This window comes from Epinephelus fuscoguttatus, linkage group LG2 (genome assembly GCF_011397635.1).
Source record: "Epinephelus fuscoguttatus linkage group LG2, E.fuscoguttatus.final_Chr_v1".
Taxonomy (NCBI): Eukaryota; Metazoa; Chordata; class Actinopteri; order Perciformes; family Serranidae; genus Epinephelus; species Epinephelus fuscoguttatus.
In genome coordinates, this window is record NC_064753.1 from 20,346,017 (window position 1) to 20,366,603 (window position 20,587).

Sequence of the window (20,587 nt, forward strand, 5' to 3'; positions counted from 1 at the left end):
GGTTTTTGTTGTGTTAACAGTAGTGATGTCAGGTTGATTTGGTTAGGTCAGGGCTACGGAATATTAAATCAGCCATATTTTTTCACTACATCTTGGCTTTTATTACCCTCAGGTGAACATAAACTACAGGTTATACACTTCCTTTTGAAATACAAAAAATGTAAAATTATTGGTTATCGTGTCGGTTATCGGCCATGAGAAGCAGGAAAGTATCGGTTATCGGTATCCATTGAAAAAATCCATAGTGGTGCAACCCTACATCAGCTGGCTTGAGTCAGGCTCAGATCAGCCAATTCGCACCACTGCAATTTTTCTCTGCAATGTTCTAAAATGGTTTAGTCTCACTGTGAATCATTGATCTGAAATGGTCTTAACCCAGCTGTCAGTTGTTCTGTGAACTGTCAAACTACGCAGCACCGATCAAATATGAATAAAGATGATGTTACTGCATGTTTTGACATGTCTGACCGCGCACAAACAGTAATTGAGACTCTCCTCGGCTGTGATTGGTCGTTTTTGGTGCACCGTGGTAGATACTAGCAAATGCTATTAGAAGCAGTAGGAGGAGGAGGAGAAGGAACATGCTTTTTTTTTGTTTCACAGATTATTTGTCTCATGTATTTCTTACAGAATAAAGAGGCAGTTTCAGCAAATATGACAAAAAGTAATATTCATAAAAGTTACCAACTGTGACATTAAGCACAGGATCTGAGGATTTTCAGGGGGCTGTTCCAATTTACAAAATGTCAGGAAAAATGTATGTTTTGTCCTGAGGTGACAACGTCAAACCAGAAACACACAATTTGTATGCACCTGATCAGTTTAGCAGTCTTATACTCATGACATTGAACTGAGCAGTAAACGGCTTCACCTGCCCGGCCCCCTCACCGTCCGTCCACAGCGGGATGAATGATTCCTCATTTTGTGAAGCACACAGAGGCATTCATGAGAATTCACACACAGATCCAATGAAGGCACAATTCGCACGTCTGTGTGATCCAAGGGAGTTCAGTGTGGATCTCTGAACATGAATAATTATATTTCACAACTACAAATAAGTCTCATTCTTAAACGCCATCAAATCCCTGAACTTCACTGACACTGAATGGAGAGTTGCCTTGCATCATCTCCAAAGCACCACCACCACATAAAGACACACACGCATTAAGGGTTTTTTTTTTTTTGTTCTTTTTGTAAATTCAGAGTAATTTTACTTTTTCTTCCCAGGACCCAAATGAAAAATGTTGTTTCTTTCATCCTGAGACCCAATGCCCATTAAAGTGATGAAACACAATGTAACTCAGTGCAACATTTCAAAAAGCTTGAAAATATAGGAGGAGATATGCAAGCCAATGCATTTATGTTATGTCATGTTACAGCCACCGTATGTGCACTGAATCACAATTCCATCTCTGAGCTGATTGTTGCCAAGAGATTCCTGCCTCTTGTCAGCGTGTACTCAGTCTTCATGTGGGACCAGTTGAGTTGATTCTGCAGGACAACAACATCCTTCACCACAAACATTTTAACAGAGCCAGACGCAACAGGCTACACAACAAACATGCTGCTTCTCTAAACAGTTCCAACCTAATTTGGCAGAGGTAGCGGCTTCTCTGCAAATGTCCTTTCATTCAGCTCAGCCAATGCAGATTTAGTGGCACCTATTGCAGAAAACTGTCACTTTCACAGGGACCGCATATGACAGACCCTGGTTTGAGGCTGTGTGCAGACACTATTTGTGCCACTAGAGGGCAACAACAGTTTCTGCAAAGCCCTGTATTCTTTATGAAATTACAGTAAGGATCTAGAATGCATACTTGGCTAGAGACATATTATTTTTACCCAGATTTCCTTATTCTGCTGCTGCCATCCAAGGTAAGGTTGTCACCACATATCGTGACAAAATAAGAACAACAATAAAGACTGCTGCTCCCCATCGTCATCCTTTGACTACTATCACAGTTACAACCACTGCTACTAATCACATTAAAGCAATTTTTCATATTATTGGAATTAACATATGTATACATGGATGTATATTATAGTAATATTACCACTATAGAAATGTGATACTGATAGCAGATGCTCATACCTTTGCCGACCTGGTTAACTGTGCTGCACTGACATCTGGTGGACAATCTTGGCACAGTCAAATCACAGTTCACTAACACAATCACCCAGTCTTCTCCATAAGCAAAGGTCTGATTGTTCCTCACATCAAGCATCACGTACAGCCCACAGACTCATGAAATGATATCAATATGTACCAACAAAATAATAAAATAATACAAATAGCTTTCACAGCTCTGGTGGAAGTTCAGATTTTTTTAGACAATCAGAAGTAGAGTCAACTCCAACAGTTTGTGGCATATCTCATAATATTTCATGGTCACACATCACTATGAGCACTTGACTGTATTGTTTACGAGTACACTACAATAGACATAGTGCACACATTTTCATAAAAGATACTGAGCTAAAGCAGCCCTCAGGTCAGGAAGACACAGAAGGGATATTTGCCTCGAATCACAAATTGGTTATTTCCCACGTCCACTTTATGTTCAGCAAGACTGATACATTTAATAACCGCCGGCAAATACCATGCAGCACTGTTCCAGCATATTTCAGTGTGAAAGATAGGACTGAGAACATTTTGAAGAATGTGCAACCATTAAAGAAACTCTGATCTTCCAGTTTAAAACCTCAGGAGAAACATAAACAAACGTGTTTCCTCATTCGTGATGAGCCTTTATATTGTCTCTGCAATGCATTTAAAATGATTTTCCTTCTGCTTTGCTTAAGTACAGTATCTTGCCTATCTAAATCCTCTGGCAGCTTTACATCAAGTGAACTTTGGTCCAGTAAAAACTTTATTGCACAGTAACTGCATGAAGAAATGTTTGACATGGTTGCTGAATGCTTCCTGTAAGTGCTGATAATATTCATTTAAAAAGCTATGGTTTTTGTCAGTGATTTATTTCTTCATGTGGAGAGATATTGTGAGGATGTGGTCTCTCAAACACATCTACACCTTCACTTTAAATATGTAACTCTATATAGGTTAATTCCACTTACAGCAGAGGTATTCCTACAGTACACTGTCTGGAAATTTTGTGTACAGAGTAGCTACGCTGGTCCGGTAAAATAATGGCCACACATTATATGTGTCTTTTGAAGTTTTATTTTCTCTCTCTCTCGTCGTCAGCAAACACCATAAAAACAGACATTGTGAAAACTACAAGAAATAAAAGACATAAAAAGTTTCAAATACACATCGCTCAGTCTCAAAGTAAATCGTCTGCTGATACCTTTGTACAACAGAAATGTGATTAAATCACATAAAATCTGAAAAGGTATCATGTTGTCCATGTAAAGGCACATAGAAAACATTATACACAAGTATGAAACACCGTGTGCACCTCTTGGACTCCGTGCATAAAAAGGTTATTTTGGGACCTCTGCATCCATGTTGGTGTGCACTCATAATGCCATGGTCATGCCCTAAACTAAACTCTGGGCATGTGACCTGTTACACCTTACACTTTACATTAAACCTTACATAAAAACCCATACATTTCCAACCAAACCTCATTTTAAAGGAGGTATATTTCAGACATGTTTTTAACCAGTGTTACCCTTTTATCCTCTTTTTTTATTCATTAATTTATTAATGAATAAAAAATTAATTTTCAATCATTTTTAATTACTGTATGAACAAAAAAAATCATGAATTTATGACACAAACATAAAAAATAAACATCATGTCTGTGAGACAGTTACACACAGGTTCATGAATACAGTGCATAAACATTTAACCAGAGGTGAGCTCTGATTTTTGGCTCTGATCCACTCTGCTGACCTGGTTGTCAGTTCTGTCCCTTCTCACTCAGCTTTCTCAGGGGGAACTACTTCCATCAGCAGCTGGAGGTGCATGGTGATGGGCCCTGCAGGGGAATGGAGAGCATATGATGTCAGCACAACATGACACTGTATTTCATTCATTTGTTTTCCACCTTTTGAGCACATTATTTCACATTTTATTCTATACTGACGGTCAAGAACTAACAGAAATATTTCAATACATTTTGAGAGAAACTCCAGAATTTCAGTAAAAAATTAAGAGTAAACTCACTCATGAGTTTGCGTCCCCAGTTGACCTTCCGGTGGACAAAAGGGTAGTAGAGGAGAAGTCCACTTAAGATGAAGATAGTGCAGTAGAGGTACTCCAGTTCTGGCTTATCAATGATGGGAGCCAGGACTAAGTAGCAGGACACCAGGACCATTAGCATTGGTATTAAAAGCGGCACCTTTATATAGTGACAAGATTACACAGGATCCACAGTTTAGTATTTTTACTTCCGAAATACTTAGTGTACTTCGGCTCTGTGATCACAACCAAAACTGAAATTCCCTTAACAAGCGTGCAATTGTTGTTGTTGCAATAATCGTGTATTTTATTTAAAAGGCACCTTTCAAAACATCCAAGGTCACCTTACAGAACATGGATGGAGGTGTACAGTAATGGAACTTGATGGCACTCGGTGTGTGTGGTGCTCAGAGCACAAAAACATTTTTAAAAAACTCAACAGCGATGTCTCCTTCCAGAAATCACGACCTGGTTACTATTCACTGACCTTTTTGTGAGCAGTTTCATGTGGGAACTGTTTTCTTTCTACCCAACTACGTCCGGCAACCGTATAACCACACAGAGGAAACATGCTAACGTGTAGCTAACGTTACAGCTCAAGGTCTGTGGATTATCTTGAATAGGGGAGACCGAGGTTGGTTGTCACAGTGTTTATTACAGCCACACTGGAAGGCGCTGTGACATTATGTTGATTTCTTGGCCGGACATCCTGCTCATTTTGCACTGTCATTTTTAGGAACAAACACAAAACATTGAGGTGAGGAAATATTTTGTCATTTTTATGGGTCAGAGTCATTTTTCATGTTGGTGTTGTTTTTGTATTAAAAGCTTGAAGGTAATTAGTCGTTAAAAAATCAAACACTTATGAAAAAGCCAAAGGTAATAACTTAGATTTGAGTCAACTTTTAGCTAGCAAGCTAAAGCCATGTGGTAGCTAGCTTAAAATGCTTGTAAAAGGTCAGTTGGGGACGGTTGTCTCACTGCTCTGGGCGTTTATTACACATGTGACAGTTCAGAAATACAGTCAGCATGGCATTTCTCAGGTGTTTTTGATTACACATACACACACACACACACACACACACACACACACACACACAATGCTACTTTAGTTCCTCATTACCGTATCTCAACAGTTACATACTTCAGCCTAGGCTGTTTGACATTTTAACAAAAGTCCCCAGTCCTATTGTAATGGTGGGAAATCTTTTTCCAACGTCACTGTTTCATTTAATGTTATATTCATAATAAATTGTTTTGAAACAACAGCTTTAATAAAGGCTAGATTTTTTCAGTTCTGTAAAGTCCTTCATTTTATTTCTCATTACAGAGGATAATTCAAACAAACAATCACCTGGTTCAAAGTCATGGTTCAAACACAAGGGGCACTGGTGAGTACCATTATAAAGGTGGTATTCAATTCAAAACTTATTTGGTGTTTCTATATTAAAAAACTAAAAAGTTACACGTTTTTGAAATTTTTTTTTTTCCTGAAACACCATTGATAACTGCAGCGACCCCATGATGGGGTTGGTTGTCACAATGTGCCAGAGTGTCTTTGATGGTTAATTACTTCTTGTTGCAATAATTTGTAAAAATGAAAGGTATACTCATTTCAAGCCAAGACCTTAAGCTTTCATTCAATGTAGGAATGACTACTGAAAGATGTTTTGATGATGAGCAATTCACACAAGCGTGTGATGATCAGCCCTGGTCTCCCCTACCTGAGTCATGATGTCTGGACAGAGACAATACTGTTAAGGTTTTTATATGTAATTTTCCCACTTGGAGCATCACAAATTGAGTGCCATCTAGTTCCATTATAACTGAGAAAAGGCAGATACCTCTACAGCCCCTATCTCAAGCACACAGCAACTTACACCAAAACAATCTAGAACTGTCCCTTTAAGAAATGTTGTTGATCGAGACGCAGTCATCCAGTTGGAATGTAGATGATTCACCAGTTCAGTTATATTAACTATCTTGCAACCTAATCGGTTAATGAAAGTTTGATTTCCTCCAAAACACAACACTAGACAACTAGACTCTGTCAACTTTGCTGTCGTTCAAATGTGCGATACAGATTGCAGTTTCGAATTAACTAAGCATCAGAACACATAAACCTGTTGAGTCAAACACTATAGCTGGCTCTAAAAAGACAACTGAGAACTCCTCGATCAGCAGTCCTCACCTTTACTGGTCTGTGGAGCTCCTTCCTTGTGAAACGCATGACTATGAGAGACAGCGCTGTCAGACAATAAAAGGTCCACTGAGCAAAGCTGAAGTAGTTAATAAGGCTGTTGATGTCTGATGGGATAATGTAGAAAATAGCCAAAAGACCCTGAAACAGAGAGAAACCAAACACAGAGAGCAACCAAACAGAGGAATATCTGTTAAATATTTTCAAACTTGTATTGTTGTAATTACACAAAGGATATTTAGGGATCTTTGGCCTGTCACAAACTGTACTCAAAACATTTTAAATGTGATGTTGCAGAGGTTTAAACATTAAAAAAGACAGATGAACATGTAAGACCAAATTGAAAAGGGATCTCTGTCAATATGCAGGACTTACATTGAACATAAGAGCGGGGGCTGGAGTGTAGCGCTTCAGGCTAATATAGGATAAGATTTTCACCATGTGACCCTCTCTACCGGCCACGTAAGCCAGTCTGTGAGAAGAGAAAGGCAGAAACATAATGTTTTGTTGAGTATTCCCGTTGTACTGTACTCGCGAGAATCTTTTTTTTTTCTCTTTCTATCTCTTTCCTCTTGTCTGTCAAAGTCTTTCTCTAACCTCTAACGCACATCAGTTTTCTCACTTTCACTTTCAAACCCTGTTTACTTGAGCTGTCTTTCTCGTACATACAAATATGCACACCACACAGTTTTACACACACAGACAGGAAAATGTATTCTTAAGCTCCTGTAATTCATAAATAATGTGACAGTTGTCTTCTTTTTTTTTTTTTTACCTGCCAGCGGTGAAGCAGCTTCCGTTGGCAGAGCCGAATGTGGAGAAGACAACAAAGAGAGGAACGATCCAAGACATAGAGAAAAGGACTCTTTCTCCAAAAGTCTAAAGAGGCAAAAACAAATCCTTCAGAAAAGTCAGAGGAGCAGAGTAAATGAATACTGAGCTGTTTCTGCGGTTTAAACTAAAATTCTCCGGAATAAACAAAAATGTCAACCTTTTCTCATTCTACCTTGTCAAATACTGCTGCTTTGTCAGTGTCCTGAACGTCAAAATAGAATGTGCTAGGTAGCCTTCTGCGTCAGTTTTGGACATTCAATGACAGCGTCTCAATTGATGCTTGCTACATGCATTGTGTCTGTTAAAAAAAGATTTATGGTATATACATGTATTGTAAATATAATGTGAGTAAAATGACTGGTAGGGAGCTCCAAATGCTGTAAATAAGTTTTTTATTTAACACAACACAGTCAAGTCATGACAAACTAAGAGTAGTAAAGACAACTTTCAGTCGATCTTCATCCACTCAAAATTTTTTGGAGTAAGTGTGCAGTAAGTGTGTTATATTTTTTTTTCTTTCATGTACGCTGGTTTTTGATAGTCTTGCACCTCGCTGATGTGCGTATAATTACTCATTAGCTATGTCTCAAAGCAGGGGCTGTAGTCTTTGAAGGACGCGGCCTTCACGGTCTATGTCGGCCACATCCTTTGAAGACCGCATCAGCCAAACCGAGCAGTCTCCGAAATGGGACAGTCTGGTCTGTGGAGGATTTCCTGGTTGCATCACCGGTTGTTCTCACCCCGACCCATTGGTGTTCGTGTTACCTAGCAACCAGCTGTGCTTGACTAAATAAGGAGTAAGCTAGTAAGTTAGTTAGCCCTAAATCATGGACCCAGAGATTGTTATTACATCTATATGTATATTAACCGTTAACAACTGTTCGTTAACTTCATTTAATATATAATCGGCACTGACACCCAATGTATCTTGGGATAGGCTGGGCCACGAAGGATTCATCTGTTGCATCCTCCAAATTCTGGGAAAGAAAGCTGCATTTCTCGGACACATTTGAAGGAGCCTTCGAATTGGGACAGCCTTGGTCGCGCTGATGTGACGTAACTGGTCTTCAAATGCAGCCTTCAAAGGCTGCAGCCCCTGAATTGAGACAGAGCTACTCTCTCTCAAGTTCTCTGTATAACCATGGCAACCTTCTATGCTTCTTACCATGGCAACAGCTGGAGATACCAACAGTTCAGAGGTGGTCATAACAGTGAAGTAAGAGATGTTGACCATCACATAGCACACAGATACCAAAGGGATCCCAATGAGGATGGCCAGTGGCAAGTTCCTGAGATGAATTGACAGAAAATGTATTTACTCAAAAGGTTGTGCAGCCTACCTTGTCAGATATGCTGCTCTGACTATGGATAATGACCATTACACAATTACAATTTTTTAAATTTTTTTAATATAAGTTCAGATTTCCATGTTTAGGTACTTCCTAAAAAACTAATGAGTAGTACAAGAACATCAAAAAACTTAGAGATGAGGTTTAGTTTGTCTTACCTGTATGGATCTTTCAGCTCCTCTGTAATGAAATTCAGTTGATTCCTAAGAAAACAAGGGATGTGTGTCATCTTTAAAGGTAGCGTAGTGCCATAAAATAAGAAATACGGACAACTCTAGTTCTTTTTATTGCAAGCATTTGTCCTCTAAATACTATAGCTTGATCACTCTCCTCTGTAGAGCAACACACTGACATTTCCATGGACCTGCTCGGCCACCCAGAGAGAACTATTTTGTTCCTGCAGTAGGGATCACTGTAACCCCTTCAATTTCAGGTTCCCCTTTAGAAAAAGTGACTAGAATGGAAAATGTACCCAAATCGACTTTACACATCACAAAGACAGGAATCCAGTCAGGCTAAAATGCTCTACCACACACTCCAGCGCCAAGAGGAGATGGAGAGAGGCTAGCTAAAATCTCCTATATGGCCACAGCACAGGAAACCCCACAGTGCAGAAACAGCATAGGAAAGGGACCCACACACAAGTCAAACTTCACCTGCTGCTTCTCTGTAATACACAAGCAACTCTCTAAAAACCATTTCAAGCCTCTGTTACTGTGAAAAAATAGACTTAGTACAAACAGAAAATAGTCAAAGCTGTTGTTGGCGCATTAAAGGTCAAAACACACTGGCGGCGTCATTGACGTGAGTCAAGTGCCGCCCCCAACACACACAAAACACGTCGAGCCGCCGCTGGTGTGGGTTTGTAAATAGAAAATAATGGGGGCGGCTGTTTTGACGCACGTCGTACGGCGCCGGTGTGCTCGTACTCGTACTCGTACTTTGGCCTTAAGCCACAAACATTGTTAGACATTGATATTTGGTTGGTTTAATGTCGGTTAACCAAAAATAAATGTCAGAGCAACACCTAATGCCAACGTCAATTAGAGTTAGATTACCAACAACAAATGACATTGGTATTTTGTTAGCTTTAAGTTGTGTTCATAAGTGACCAAAATCCAAAGTCTTCCAAACGTCACTGACATCATCTTGATGTAGAATAATGATGGTCAGTTGTGAGGTCTTTGAAAATGGCCATGCCACTTCCAAAATTAAGCCCAACTTTGAAGCATTATTTAGCCCCCTTATTACTATTCTGAACCTGGATTGTACCCATGGAAAGGCACCCATCCATCCATTTTCAGCTGCTTATCCGAAGCTTTGTCACGGGGGCAGCAGGCTGAGCAAAGTATTCCAGATGTCCCTTTCCCTAGCAACGTTTTCCAGCTTCTCCTGGGGGACCCTGAGGTGTTCCTAGGCCAGATGAGATATGCAATCCCTCCAGCATGTTCTGGGTCTGCCCTAGGGCCTCCTACCAGTAGGACTTGCCTGGAACACTTCAAACAGGAGGTGCCCAGCTGGAATCCTGATCAGAGGCCCGAACCACTTCAACTGACCCCTTTCAACACAAAGGAGCAGCGGCTCTACTCTGAGCTCCTTACCCTATCTCTAAGGCTGAGCCCAGCAACCCTTCTGAGGAAACTCATTTTGGCCTCTTGTATCTGCGATCTCATTCTTTCAGCCATACCCATAGCTTATGACCATAGCTGAGGGTTGGGACATAGATGGACCACCAAATCAAAAGCTTTGCCTTGAGGCCCAGCTCTCTCTTCACAGCACCCGCATCACTGCAGACGCCACGTCAAACCGCCGATCCATCTCACACTCCAGTCTACCCTCACTCATGAACAAGACCCTGAGATACTTGAACTCCTTCACTTGGGGCACTAACTCCCTCCAAACCCAAGGGGGCAATCCACCAACGCACCCTTTAAGTACAGTTATAGGTAGGAAGACCTTGACTGATGGCTGACTTGAGGAATGGAGGAATAGTAAGATGCTGCTTGTGATATTTCAGGTCCAAGTCTAGACACATAAAAAAAACTTCTGGATGCATCTAATATTCACAGACTTAAGGGAATAGCTGGGGAGGTTATAACCATTTGCTGGGCCCCCCTGCCCTATCATGTTTAAAGTAGCTGAAAATCTGAGTGGAGTCACAGTCTCCTTATATGAGTCAGTGTAGCAGAAAAAGCTGAGAAAGTACAGTTCAGTGCACTGCTTTAGAGAGGAGCATGGTCAACCCTACACATCCTAATGAAGCACAAAGTGAAGTGAAGTATAACTGTTACCATCCATCATAAGCCCAAAGCCCATTATAAAATGCAAGTCCAATTGCTCCGAAAGACGATGATGTGCCATCAAATGCAGCCGACAAAGTCTCAGTCTTTCCTGGATAGAAATACACAACAATACATACATGAATATTAATACCTATTATGAAATGTTTCTTTAAAAAAAATGAAAGAAGAGTTGTATGTTAAAGACACTGAGAGTGCAAGCAGGCCCACCTTGTGCCAACATAACCATGCCAGCTACCACTATGACGAGAATGATGAAAAGTTTGGCTGCGGTGAAGAAATTCTGCACATAGCTGGCCAGTTTGACACTCACACCATTGATGAGGGAGATCAGAACTGAGAAGACACAAGAAATTTAAGAAATATACAGTAAAATATTGTTACTTAGATATTTGAAATTATTGAGTCTCTCAAAAAAGTTATTTCTATACTTTTATCATCTCAAAAATACCCTTTACCTTTTGCATAGATGTGAACAACTTCATAATAATTCACCCTTCGCTACGTCCCAACCCCAGACACAGACTGTCCAATCATAATGTTGCATCAGGCTGTCTCAGACCAGGGCCCGACAACAACACAGCTGTGCTCCATTGTCTCTGATGCAGTCATTTCAGATTTCCTTCATTTTCAGGCTGGTTTTGTGGATTTGGAGCTAAATGTTGTGCCTGGGGCACGTCGTGTATTAATGATACTCGTTACCTGGAGAGGTTGGAAAAATATGTACACAGGGAAATGTTGCTGATATTCAACCAGCTGTGTGTCATCACGCTGTGTGCAGATGAACGTGGTTTGACTTCTCCCAGAGATCCCTTCCTGTCCAGTGGCGGAGGTCCGGGTACTGGCAGCTGCACCGGGTGAAGCCAAACACTGTTCATCTGCACACACTGTGATGTCACACAGCTGGTTCAATATCAGCAAAGTTTCCCTTTATATTCGTTGTCTTGTGTGGCGATCAGCAGTGATGTGGTGGTTCACTTTTACTCTGTGATCTGTAGCCTATAGTTCGGCTTTAGCTTCTAACTATCTTTGTCTTTTTAACCTGTTGTTGCTGCTGAGTCAGTTTGGTATCCTGGATATATCCTTCAAACACAGACTGTAGACCCCTCTGTCTGCTTCTCTCTGGGATCACTCTTTCATTTTTCCACAAATGTGTTAATATTTCTTCAGGGAGTGCAGTTAGTTACAGTGTGGGCTCCATGCTTACTCCGACAGCTTGTTGGACCATCACAAAGGGGCGGGGCTCAGCAAAAGGTCATGGATGAATGAGACTTGGATTATACTTCATGAGTGTTAAGAGTTTGTAAATAGATGTTTTGATGTAGTTTGTTTGTTTGTTGCCCCTTAAGAATCCTCTCAGTTTTTGGATTCTCCGTTCACCGCGGAGGCATGCGAGAAATACGTTTTCTTCACAAATTCAACGTGACATGGGGTGAATAACTGATATACAAATGGTCATTTTGTAGGTAAGGTATTCCCTTTAAGTTACAGGCCGTTAAACTAAAACAGTGAGCTAAACTTGTGATGGAAATGCAGAGGCAGTAATTCTCATGGGGTTTATCACCACGACACTTCACTTTACAAGTAGTAAAACATTCATTGCAACAGCTTTAAATGCATGATCAGTAAGTTATGTATAATTTACTGCCTTTAACCATTAAGTCACAAGGATGAGAGTAAAACTTACTTATAGCTGCTGCGGACAGACACTTGGTAATAACAAGAGGAGGAGTACAGCCGGCGTAGAAAGGAGTGGAGGCATATTCTGCAAAGCTCAGAGTGATGATGGCGAAGGAGGAGGGCTTCAGCACCATGACGGTGGTCCAGGTATAAAGGTAGGCTACGAGGGAGCCAAAAGCCTCGTTTAAATATATGTACTCTCCCCCCGATTTGGTGATCATGGTACCAAGCTCAGCATAGCACAGTGCTCCTATATGGTCACACATACAGAGACAGAGAGAAGAGGACAAGGACATGTGAAACAAACTCATATAGGGGACTTTAATAATTGTTTCTGGTAGAAAATTCAAGGGATGTTCAGAATATTCTCCTACCATCTCTGCACACCCTCAAAGCCAAAGACAAAGTCAATTTTTTATGTTGAAGCTGTGTTAATAACTTTACCCCCCAAGACAATGCAACCCCAATGATAGAGCGTAGGCGTATAACACTGATTTCTACAGCAAAAGAAATTATACAATTACAACTGAATAACTTTATTACACATAATCAAGACTGAATGTCTTAATTATATACTGTATATCCTAAATATCTATAAAGCTGTATTTGTAATTTATTAAAAAAAACTTATTTCATATTTGCTTAAACTGTCACAATATTCGCACAGCACTAAATGAGATAGATAATCTGGGGGTTTTTTTGTAAAAAAAACCCCATTCTGCCCATTCTATTGCCTTGTAGCGCTTCTCATGGTCAATTGCCTATTTCTCATTTCAAGTGTTTTCAGTAACACATTTTAGTGTACTGTTTAGCTGTAGAAAGTTGGTCTGGCAAGTGGGCGGTCTTTGGTACTTTGGTTGACTGTTTCCAACATGGCATCTGGGTCACAAACTTTCTTTTTTTTTTTTTTTTTCAGCTAAACAGTACACTAAAATACTGGAAAGAAAATCTGTTTGTGTAGTAATGATTAATTGGGGCTTAAATATTATAACCAAGTGAAGCAGCCAGAAGTCATGCATGGCTCAAGTGTGACCCGCAGGAGTGCCAGCCAAGATTTGGTAAGTTAGTGATGATCTGAAATGCTGTAATAAGAAATTACCTTGGCTAAAGTGAGGTCAACTAAAACAGGATACAAAAGATAGGAGCACTCCAAGGTATAAAAGAGATGAGCTACTTCTCTTGGGTGTGCATGCTTCCAACTAACCTTTGTTTTGCTCTGTGCATCAATAAAGTGTAACGATACTGTAGGACATTTTTGTCTCGTTCCTCTTTTGTCAGAGTGGAATAGCAAAATTTCCACAACGGTTACAACTGGTGATAATATATGTGAAATATTATACCACATATTTCATTCTCAGTTTTTACGGAAAAGGAAACAAAGGAATGGAGTGGAGTGGTACAGTAAGCGTGTCACAGTTATTGTAACCTATACATATGTGGTGAGTTAAATTGTGTTTACTTGTCATAAAGGTTTAATGTTGTTTTAAGACATAATTGCCACCCATATTTGTTATTACACAATAATACATATGCAGTGTCATTTAAAAAGATGACTACATCTGTAAAACATCGACATCTATATCTACATCTACATCTTTATTAGACTTCCAGCCTTTATGTTACAGATAAACATGAACATTTACCACCATAAAACAAAAGGACAAAGTCCTGTGTATGTCCATTCTAAGAAATGTGACACATAAACACAGATTTTTTTTTTTTTTAAGCCTCCAAAGAGCAGCTTTGCTATATGGCAATCATGGCATTTTTACATTACATAAACAACGATAACTTTGTTGTTAAATCTAAAAACAGTCTGATTCAGCAGTTGTTGAACTGCAGAAATAACCACAGTCTCCTTACCAAGCAATTCATTTCATTGCTGGGAGCGTATCTATGTTTCCCGGGTTCTATGTTCCCCACTTAACCCTGCAAAAAAGCTTCTATGTTCCCTGCTTACACAAAAAAGGTTCTATGTTTCCCTGGTTCTATGTCACTCAACCAAGCGGGAAACATAGAACCCTTTTTGTGTAAGCGGGAAACATAGAACCCTTTTTGTGTAAGCGGGGAACATAGAAGCATTTTTGCAGGGTTAAGTGGGGAACATAGAACCTGGGAAACATAGAACCCTGGAAACATAGGGGTGACGCCCTAATGTGCTACCTGTGATGAAGTGGCCATACATATACCTGAGTGTTAAAGGTCCCATATTGTAAACAGTCAGATTTTTATTGTCTGTGTGTTGTTGTTGTTTTAATATAAAGTAGGTTAAATCGTTATATAAATACCGTAACAGTATCAAAATGCTAAATCCACAGAGAAATGCACAGTCTGTTTTTAGTAACTGTGCCTTTAGACGAGCCATCAGGACTTCTGCGAAGCTGTGATGTCACAGCTATGCTATATAGAGCGTTTTAAGCCCAGTTCAAACCAAAGATTCACAACGAAACGAAACCGTTTTAGAACGTTGCAAAGAAAAGTTGCAGCGGTGTGAACTGGACGGTCTGAGCTCAACTCAACCAGCTGATGGTGTCACCTGCAACTCAGCTGGTCAAATCACCAGCTGCTGGTTTTAGAACATAAGGCTGGTCACCTGTTTCAATAGCCAATTGGCATGTAGTGAAAAATATGACCAACACAATGTCTTACACCACTGACCTCAAAGATTAAAAAATGAATGTGTATTACATCATAAAGTCTATTCTTATTTTTGTGTCCATGTTATAGCGTACTCTCTGTGAAGTGCCTTGCGAATCTCTGAGCCACTCTCCATACGCAGACAGCTATCAAAGCAGGGAAACAGACATCTCTGACGCTGATTAAAGTGATGTTTTGGCTTGGATGCTGTTCTCACCCAGAGTGGATAACACGCCACAGGCAGCCCAGATGAGGAGGCAGGGTCCCACAGCTCCAGAGTACAGTAGAACAGACTTAGGTGAGATGAAGATACCCGAGCCAATCATGGTCCCAACAATCAGAGAGATGCCACTTAACAGACCGACCTGAGCACACACATGAAGACACAGTGGTAGAGGTGTTAGATCAGTGCTCATAGTTGGATTATCGTCTTTTAATTACAATGTGCTGTTAGATATCAGTAGTGTTCCAAGTTCCTGGTTTGTCCCTGTGTGTGTGTGTGAATCTCTTTCTCTTCCTGCTCATCATCTCTGCAGTATGTCTTCACCAGCTCTTCACCCAGTCATCGCCAGGTTGTCGTCCAACCTAACTGTGGTAGTCAGATATTTTTAGGCCTTCCTACTCCAGTTAATTCTGCGAACTTCACTGGGGTTATTTCCTAGTCAGATATTAATCATGTTTTCTCCCTGTGTCTCAGGATCATCTGCCGCCTTTCTGCCTGCCTGCTAACCTTGTGCAACCTCAGCCTGCCCACGCCACTCACCCTCGTCCAGCCTAGTCTGCCATCCACTATGGGGTCAGTCTCAATGTCTCCAATTTACAGGACTTAATCAGTTTCACATATTTGATATCAGGAGGAGAGCACATCCTCCAGGATCTCCTCTTAACTAGCGGTTAGCCTCTGTCCCCCTACACAGAGTCTGCCACGTGTAAAGACGACTGTGACCCTCTTCTTAATTAAGTGATGGCCAACCAAAGCTAAATGTCAAGTTAATATTGGACATGTTGCTGTGTGTCTACTGGATGTCTGTGGGCAGGTACCTCCGTACACCACGGTTCACTGAATAGTTTGGTGAGTATGAAAAAAATAAAATGCTACAGCCTTTACAGTCGCAAGATCTCAACCCAGTTTCACATCTATGACTTTTATTGCACCATTATGTCAGACAAAACTGTCCACCACCATCTTCATTAGACCAAATGATTAACTTTCATTTTCAAGACTTTATAGTGATGTCTGTCTCTGATGCTGTGTCCTTCTGTTATACTACGTCTCTCTTGCAAAATAGATCTTGATCTAAATTAAATTACCTGATTAAATTAAGGTTATATGAGGAAATATCTTGTGGAGAAATGGTGTGTACCCCTCAAATAAAGTTTCACAGACTTGGCAAGGGGCACTAAAATTGCTCTGGCTGCACATGATGGCCCAATACCTTACTAAAACACTTCATGTTGGTTTATCCTTTAATTTGTCACCAATCTGCAGTAAAAAGGTTCAAGAAGTACTGAATGGATTCCATGAAAGTTGATACACACATCCGTTTTGCCCATATTGACAATTAGAGAAGGGGTGAAGGGGGCCGCCATTCCCCTTGTTAACAAAATGAGCAAAATGTGTCCCCCTTGTTAACCTGCCACCACTCTCCATGCCAGGGTTCCAGAGCCAGACATCATACTGTCTGGACCCAGACCTATAATCAATAAATTACCCAGAAATACTGAATTTTGGGGTGGCACGGTGGTGTGGTGGTTAGCACTCTCGCCTCACAGCAAGAGGGTTGCCAGTTCGATCCCAGGCGTGCGAGCCCTTCTGTGTGGAGTTTGCATGTTCTCCCCGTGTCAGCGTGGGTTCTCTCCGGGCACTCCGGCTTCCTCCCACAGTCCAAAGACATGCAGATTGGGGACTAGGTTAATTGATAACTCTAAATTGTCCGTAGGTGTGAATGTGAGCGTGAATGGTTGTTTGTCTCTATGTGTCAGCCCTGTGATAGTCTGGCGACCTGTCCAGGGTGTACCCTGCCTCTCGCCCGATGTAGCTGGGATAGGCTCCAGCCCCCCCGCGACCCTCAAGAGGATGAAGCGGTTAGAAGATGAGTGAATGAATGAATACTGAATTTTGATGCAACGTTTTTAGTTTAACCGGCGCAGCATTTGTAGCACTGCTGAATTAGTGAGATACGCACTCGGAGGGACATTCTAAAAACAGAAAAGGAGACAACAGAGCTCTTGATCAAGAATGGGACGACTCATGTTCATTCTTTCCACATGCAGTTCAAACCCTATATGTCTCATCATATGTTCAGACTGTGACAGTCATTAAAAGCTGCCATGTGAAGTGCAACTACGAGACCAAGCACGGAGCATCTGCTGAGAAATCATACTCACTCAAATCCAAACTGAGGACACAGAAAATAAGATATGGCACTGACGTCTGCAGATAACTGGGCTCACAGTAAAAACCTCCTAAACATCTGGATCAGAAAAAAGGACAGCATTGGAGAAACACTAAAACGAATAAATTCAGCTTTTTTTACGGGTTTTAATCACCTGGTCCAGAGGAGGAGACCTCCCACGAAAAACCTCCTGAGCAATAAACACTGAAAAAAATCTAACTGGGTGAAGTTTTAAATGGTTTCAATCTGCCATCCTCACCATTAAATGTGTCTAAGTCCCACTAAATTTTACACACTGTTCCTTTAAGGAACAGGACAGGGCTCTCTCTGTGAGCCGGCGAGGGAGCGGCATCCTGGCACATTTTGAGTGGGCACTGCACTACATCAGTGAATTACTTACACATGTCCACCATCAATTGGCACACAATTTTGTACAGACATTTATGATCATCACAGGATGAAACATATTGACTTTGGTGACACTCCCCTTACTCTTCCTCTAACACCCACTATCGTATTCTCACCACTGCGCATGAATCCGGCCTTACAGAGTCACTCGTATGATTGTAAACCCCGTGTCACGTGATTCTTAACCATTTTGAATTGTAATGAATGCTTGGGAGGAATCCAAATTCATTTCCCAAAAGCATCAAGGTCAAGTTATGGAATTTTATCCTGCCAGACTCACTTTTTCCATCTCAATCCAATATGTCACCTAAGTATATCTTTAGTAGAGTGGGGAAAATAGTGCTAAAACAATGTAATAATAACCCTAATTTATCCAGAGAAATGTATCCTTTCAGTCCTCCTAAATTCACCTTTGGGCTTAGGCAGCTTAAGGGGCCTGGACAGCACCACTCAGTGGATCACTGTGGAGTTAATACATAGAGACGGTTGTTGTGGTACTGCCTGGTACTCAGCTCCAGCCCCTACTATTGGAAAAAAGGTACGGACGGTGCGATCCTACTGTGTGAACATCTAATGAGACTTGTTCTCAGGAACCCACACACACATAGGGAAACAGATACACACACACACACACACTCACTTCTCTTTGAAGCACAGTAGCCTTCACAGGCTCGTTGACTTTTGGCTGACAATCCAAGGTGCAGCCGGTGGAGCCGTTCTGGGACTCCTTCCTCTTCCTGATGCTGCTTTTATCCATTTCAGTCTGCTGGTGCATGAAAAACTGCATATGCATGCACAAGTTTTACACAACTTCCACAAACCCTTACAACACAAGTTTTATTGGTTTATGTTGTGATGAGGTTTACAGAGAAATACTGCATCTAGCTAGCAGTAAAATTTCCTCCCATCTAGCAAAACAATGAGGCCCACACAAGCGATATAACTCAGTGACCCCTCACTCCCCCCCACCCCACCCCCCAAATCCAGTCTGTTTACTTTGTTAATCCTGTGATTTTACGGATTGCATTACTGTAAAAGGCCCTGATCCGGATTTTGACTTTGAATTTGACTCTGCACAGTGTGTTTCTTTAGGTTTCTAGATGATAACTGTGTCACTGTGTCACAGTGGTTTTGAGCCACAGTCTCTGTCTAGCTATACCATATTTTTCAGCATTAGCTGTCTGTGAAGCAGCTCAGGGAGGGGGCTGACAGTCTTTGAGAGAGACTTCATCTGCTGAAAAGCAGCTAAACTTCTTTATTTTGGTTTAGGGTGGATTTTCACTGTGCTGCAAGAGGACCACCATACATTCCAAGAAGTCTTGCACCTTGTATAAACCATTGTTTGTGAGGAGATTTAAAGTCAAATCACTGCAAGGTTCAGTGCAAGTACCATGAGGCTAATTTTTGCACTTGTGTGATATCTCTCTATCTATCCATCCATCTAATAACTTTTTATTTATATAGCACCTTTCAAAAGCATGTTACAAGGTGCTGTACAACAGAAATAAAAACAGGAATAAAAACATATCAAATACAATTTCCTGACAACAACAACAAAGAAAAAAACATAATAAAACCGCCAAGAAATAAAATTGGAATTAAAATTTAGAAAAATTAAAATCACACATCCTCAACAAGGTAATCATGCAACGATAATAAAACAAAATTAAGAGAAGGCCATCAATAAAAGTGAGTCTTTAGAAGAGATTTAAAAGAAGTCACTGAGCTAGCCTGCCTGAGATCACTGGGCAGGGAGTTCCAAAGCTGTGGAGTGCGGACAGCGAAGGCCCGGTCACCTTTTGTAATGAGACGGGACCTTGGGACCATAAGTAAAGCTGTGCCGGCGGATCTCAGGCAGCGCTCGGGCTCGTAGGGTAAAAGCAGGTCACAGATATAGGCAGGAGCCTTACCATTCAGGGCTTTAAAAACAATTAGTAAAATCTTAAAATCAATTCTAAAACTCGCAGGCAGCCAGTGGAGAGCAGCAAGGGTTGGAGAGATATGGTCACTTCTCTTTGTACCTGTTAAAAGCCTGGCAGCAGCATTCTGAATAAGTTGCAATCTACAGATGTTTCCCTTGCTGATCCCAAAATACAGGGCAATACAGTAATCTAATCTTTAAGAGATAAAAGCATGGACAACCTTCTCCAAGTCAGTGGAAGAGAGGAAAGAACGGATTCTTGTTCTATCTATCTATCAAGACGGACATGAAGCCTTTGTGTCTTGTTAACATTAAATACAGGCTGTCAGTGTTACTGAAACTCTTTTACTTTGACAATGACTTTGTTAACATCCTACCTGATACATCATGATAAATAAAATAAAAAATATTTCAAAAAAATGTTTCACTTACTCTGACGAAACCCCCCTCAGTGATGCTCCATGAACTTTGACTGTCTCCAGCCCAGGTGCAGTGTAATGAACTCACCAATGGTACTTGGCCAAGTTAAATAAAGTAGAGCAGGAATGTGTCATGTTAATGAAAACCTGGGGCTCTTTGTGACTGAGCACACTCCTCCAGTGGGAGGTTCCCAGATCTGATTGGACATCCTGGATAACCCTGGTACGAAAGGGAGGTGGGTACAATCATGGAAGAAAGTTACTCTGTAGACACTTTCAGGACAGTTTCAATTTTC

General features: G+C 40.9%; 1 protein-coding gene across 2 annotated transcripts; it reads right to left on the reverse strand.

The window, feature by feature from the left end:
• Positions 1-3,145: 3,145 nt before the first annotated feature.
• On the reverse strand, positions 3,146-20,442 carry slc7a9 (solute carrier family 7 member 9). Of its 2 annotated transcripts, XM_049592642.1 has the most exons (13): positions 20,305-20,442; positions 18,592-18,732; positions 15,365-15,512; positions 12,518-12,760; positions 11,041-11,166; positions 10,822-10,921; positions 8,689-8,733; positions 8,347-8,470; positions 7,123-7,226; positions 6,723-6,819; positions 6,339-6,488; positions 4,133-4,307; positions 3,146-3,944 (listed from the first exon to the last, which is right to left on the reverse strand). In XM_049592642.1, the coding sequence occupies exons 2-13, from the start codon at positions 18,724-18,726 to the stop codon at positions 3,883-3,885; spliced, it is 1,509 nt and encodes a 502-aa protein (XP_049448599.1). In that variant the 5' UTR covers positions 18,727-18,732; positions 20,305-20,442; the 3' UTR covers positions 3,146-3,882. The 2 variants fall into 2 exon arrangements, with proteins under 2 accessions (XP_049448599.1, XP_049448608.1); XM_049592651.1 differs by lacking the exon at positions 18,592-18,732 and having other exon boundaries at positions 20,305-20,417.
• Between the last annotated feature and the right edge of the window lie 145 nt (positions 20,443-20,587).

Excerpts from the sequence above, each read along its gene's own strand:
- slc7a9 (XM_049592642.1), bottom strand. The coding sequence starts at position 18,726 with ATGCACCAGCAGACTGAAATGGATAAAAGCAGCATCAGGAAGAGGAAG. Across the intron at positions 8,734-10,821 it reads CTTTGGGCTTATGATGGATG|GAATCAACTGAATTTCATTA; the intron begins GTAACAGTTATA and ends TTGTTTTCTTAG. Across the intron at positions 6,489-6,722 it reads CCCCCGCTCTTATGTTCAAT|GGTCTTTTGGCTATTTTCTA; the intron begins GTAAGTCCTGCA and ends TCTCTGTTTCAG.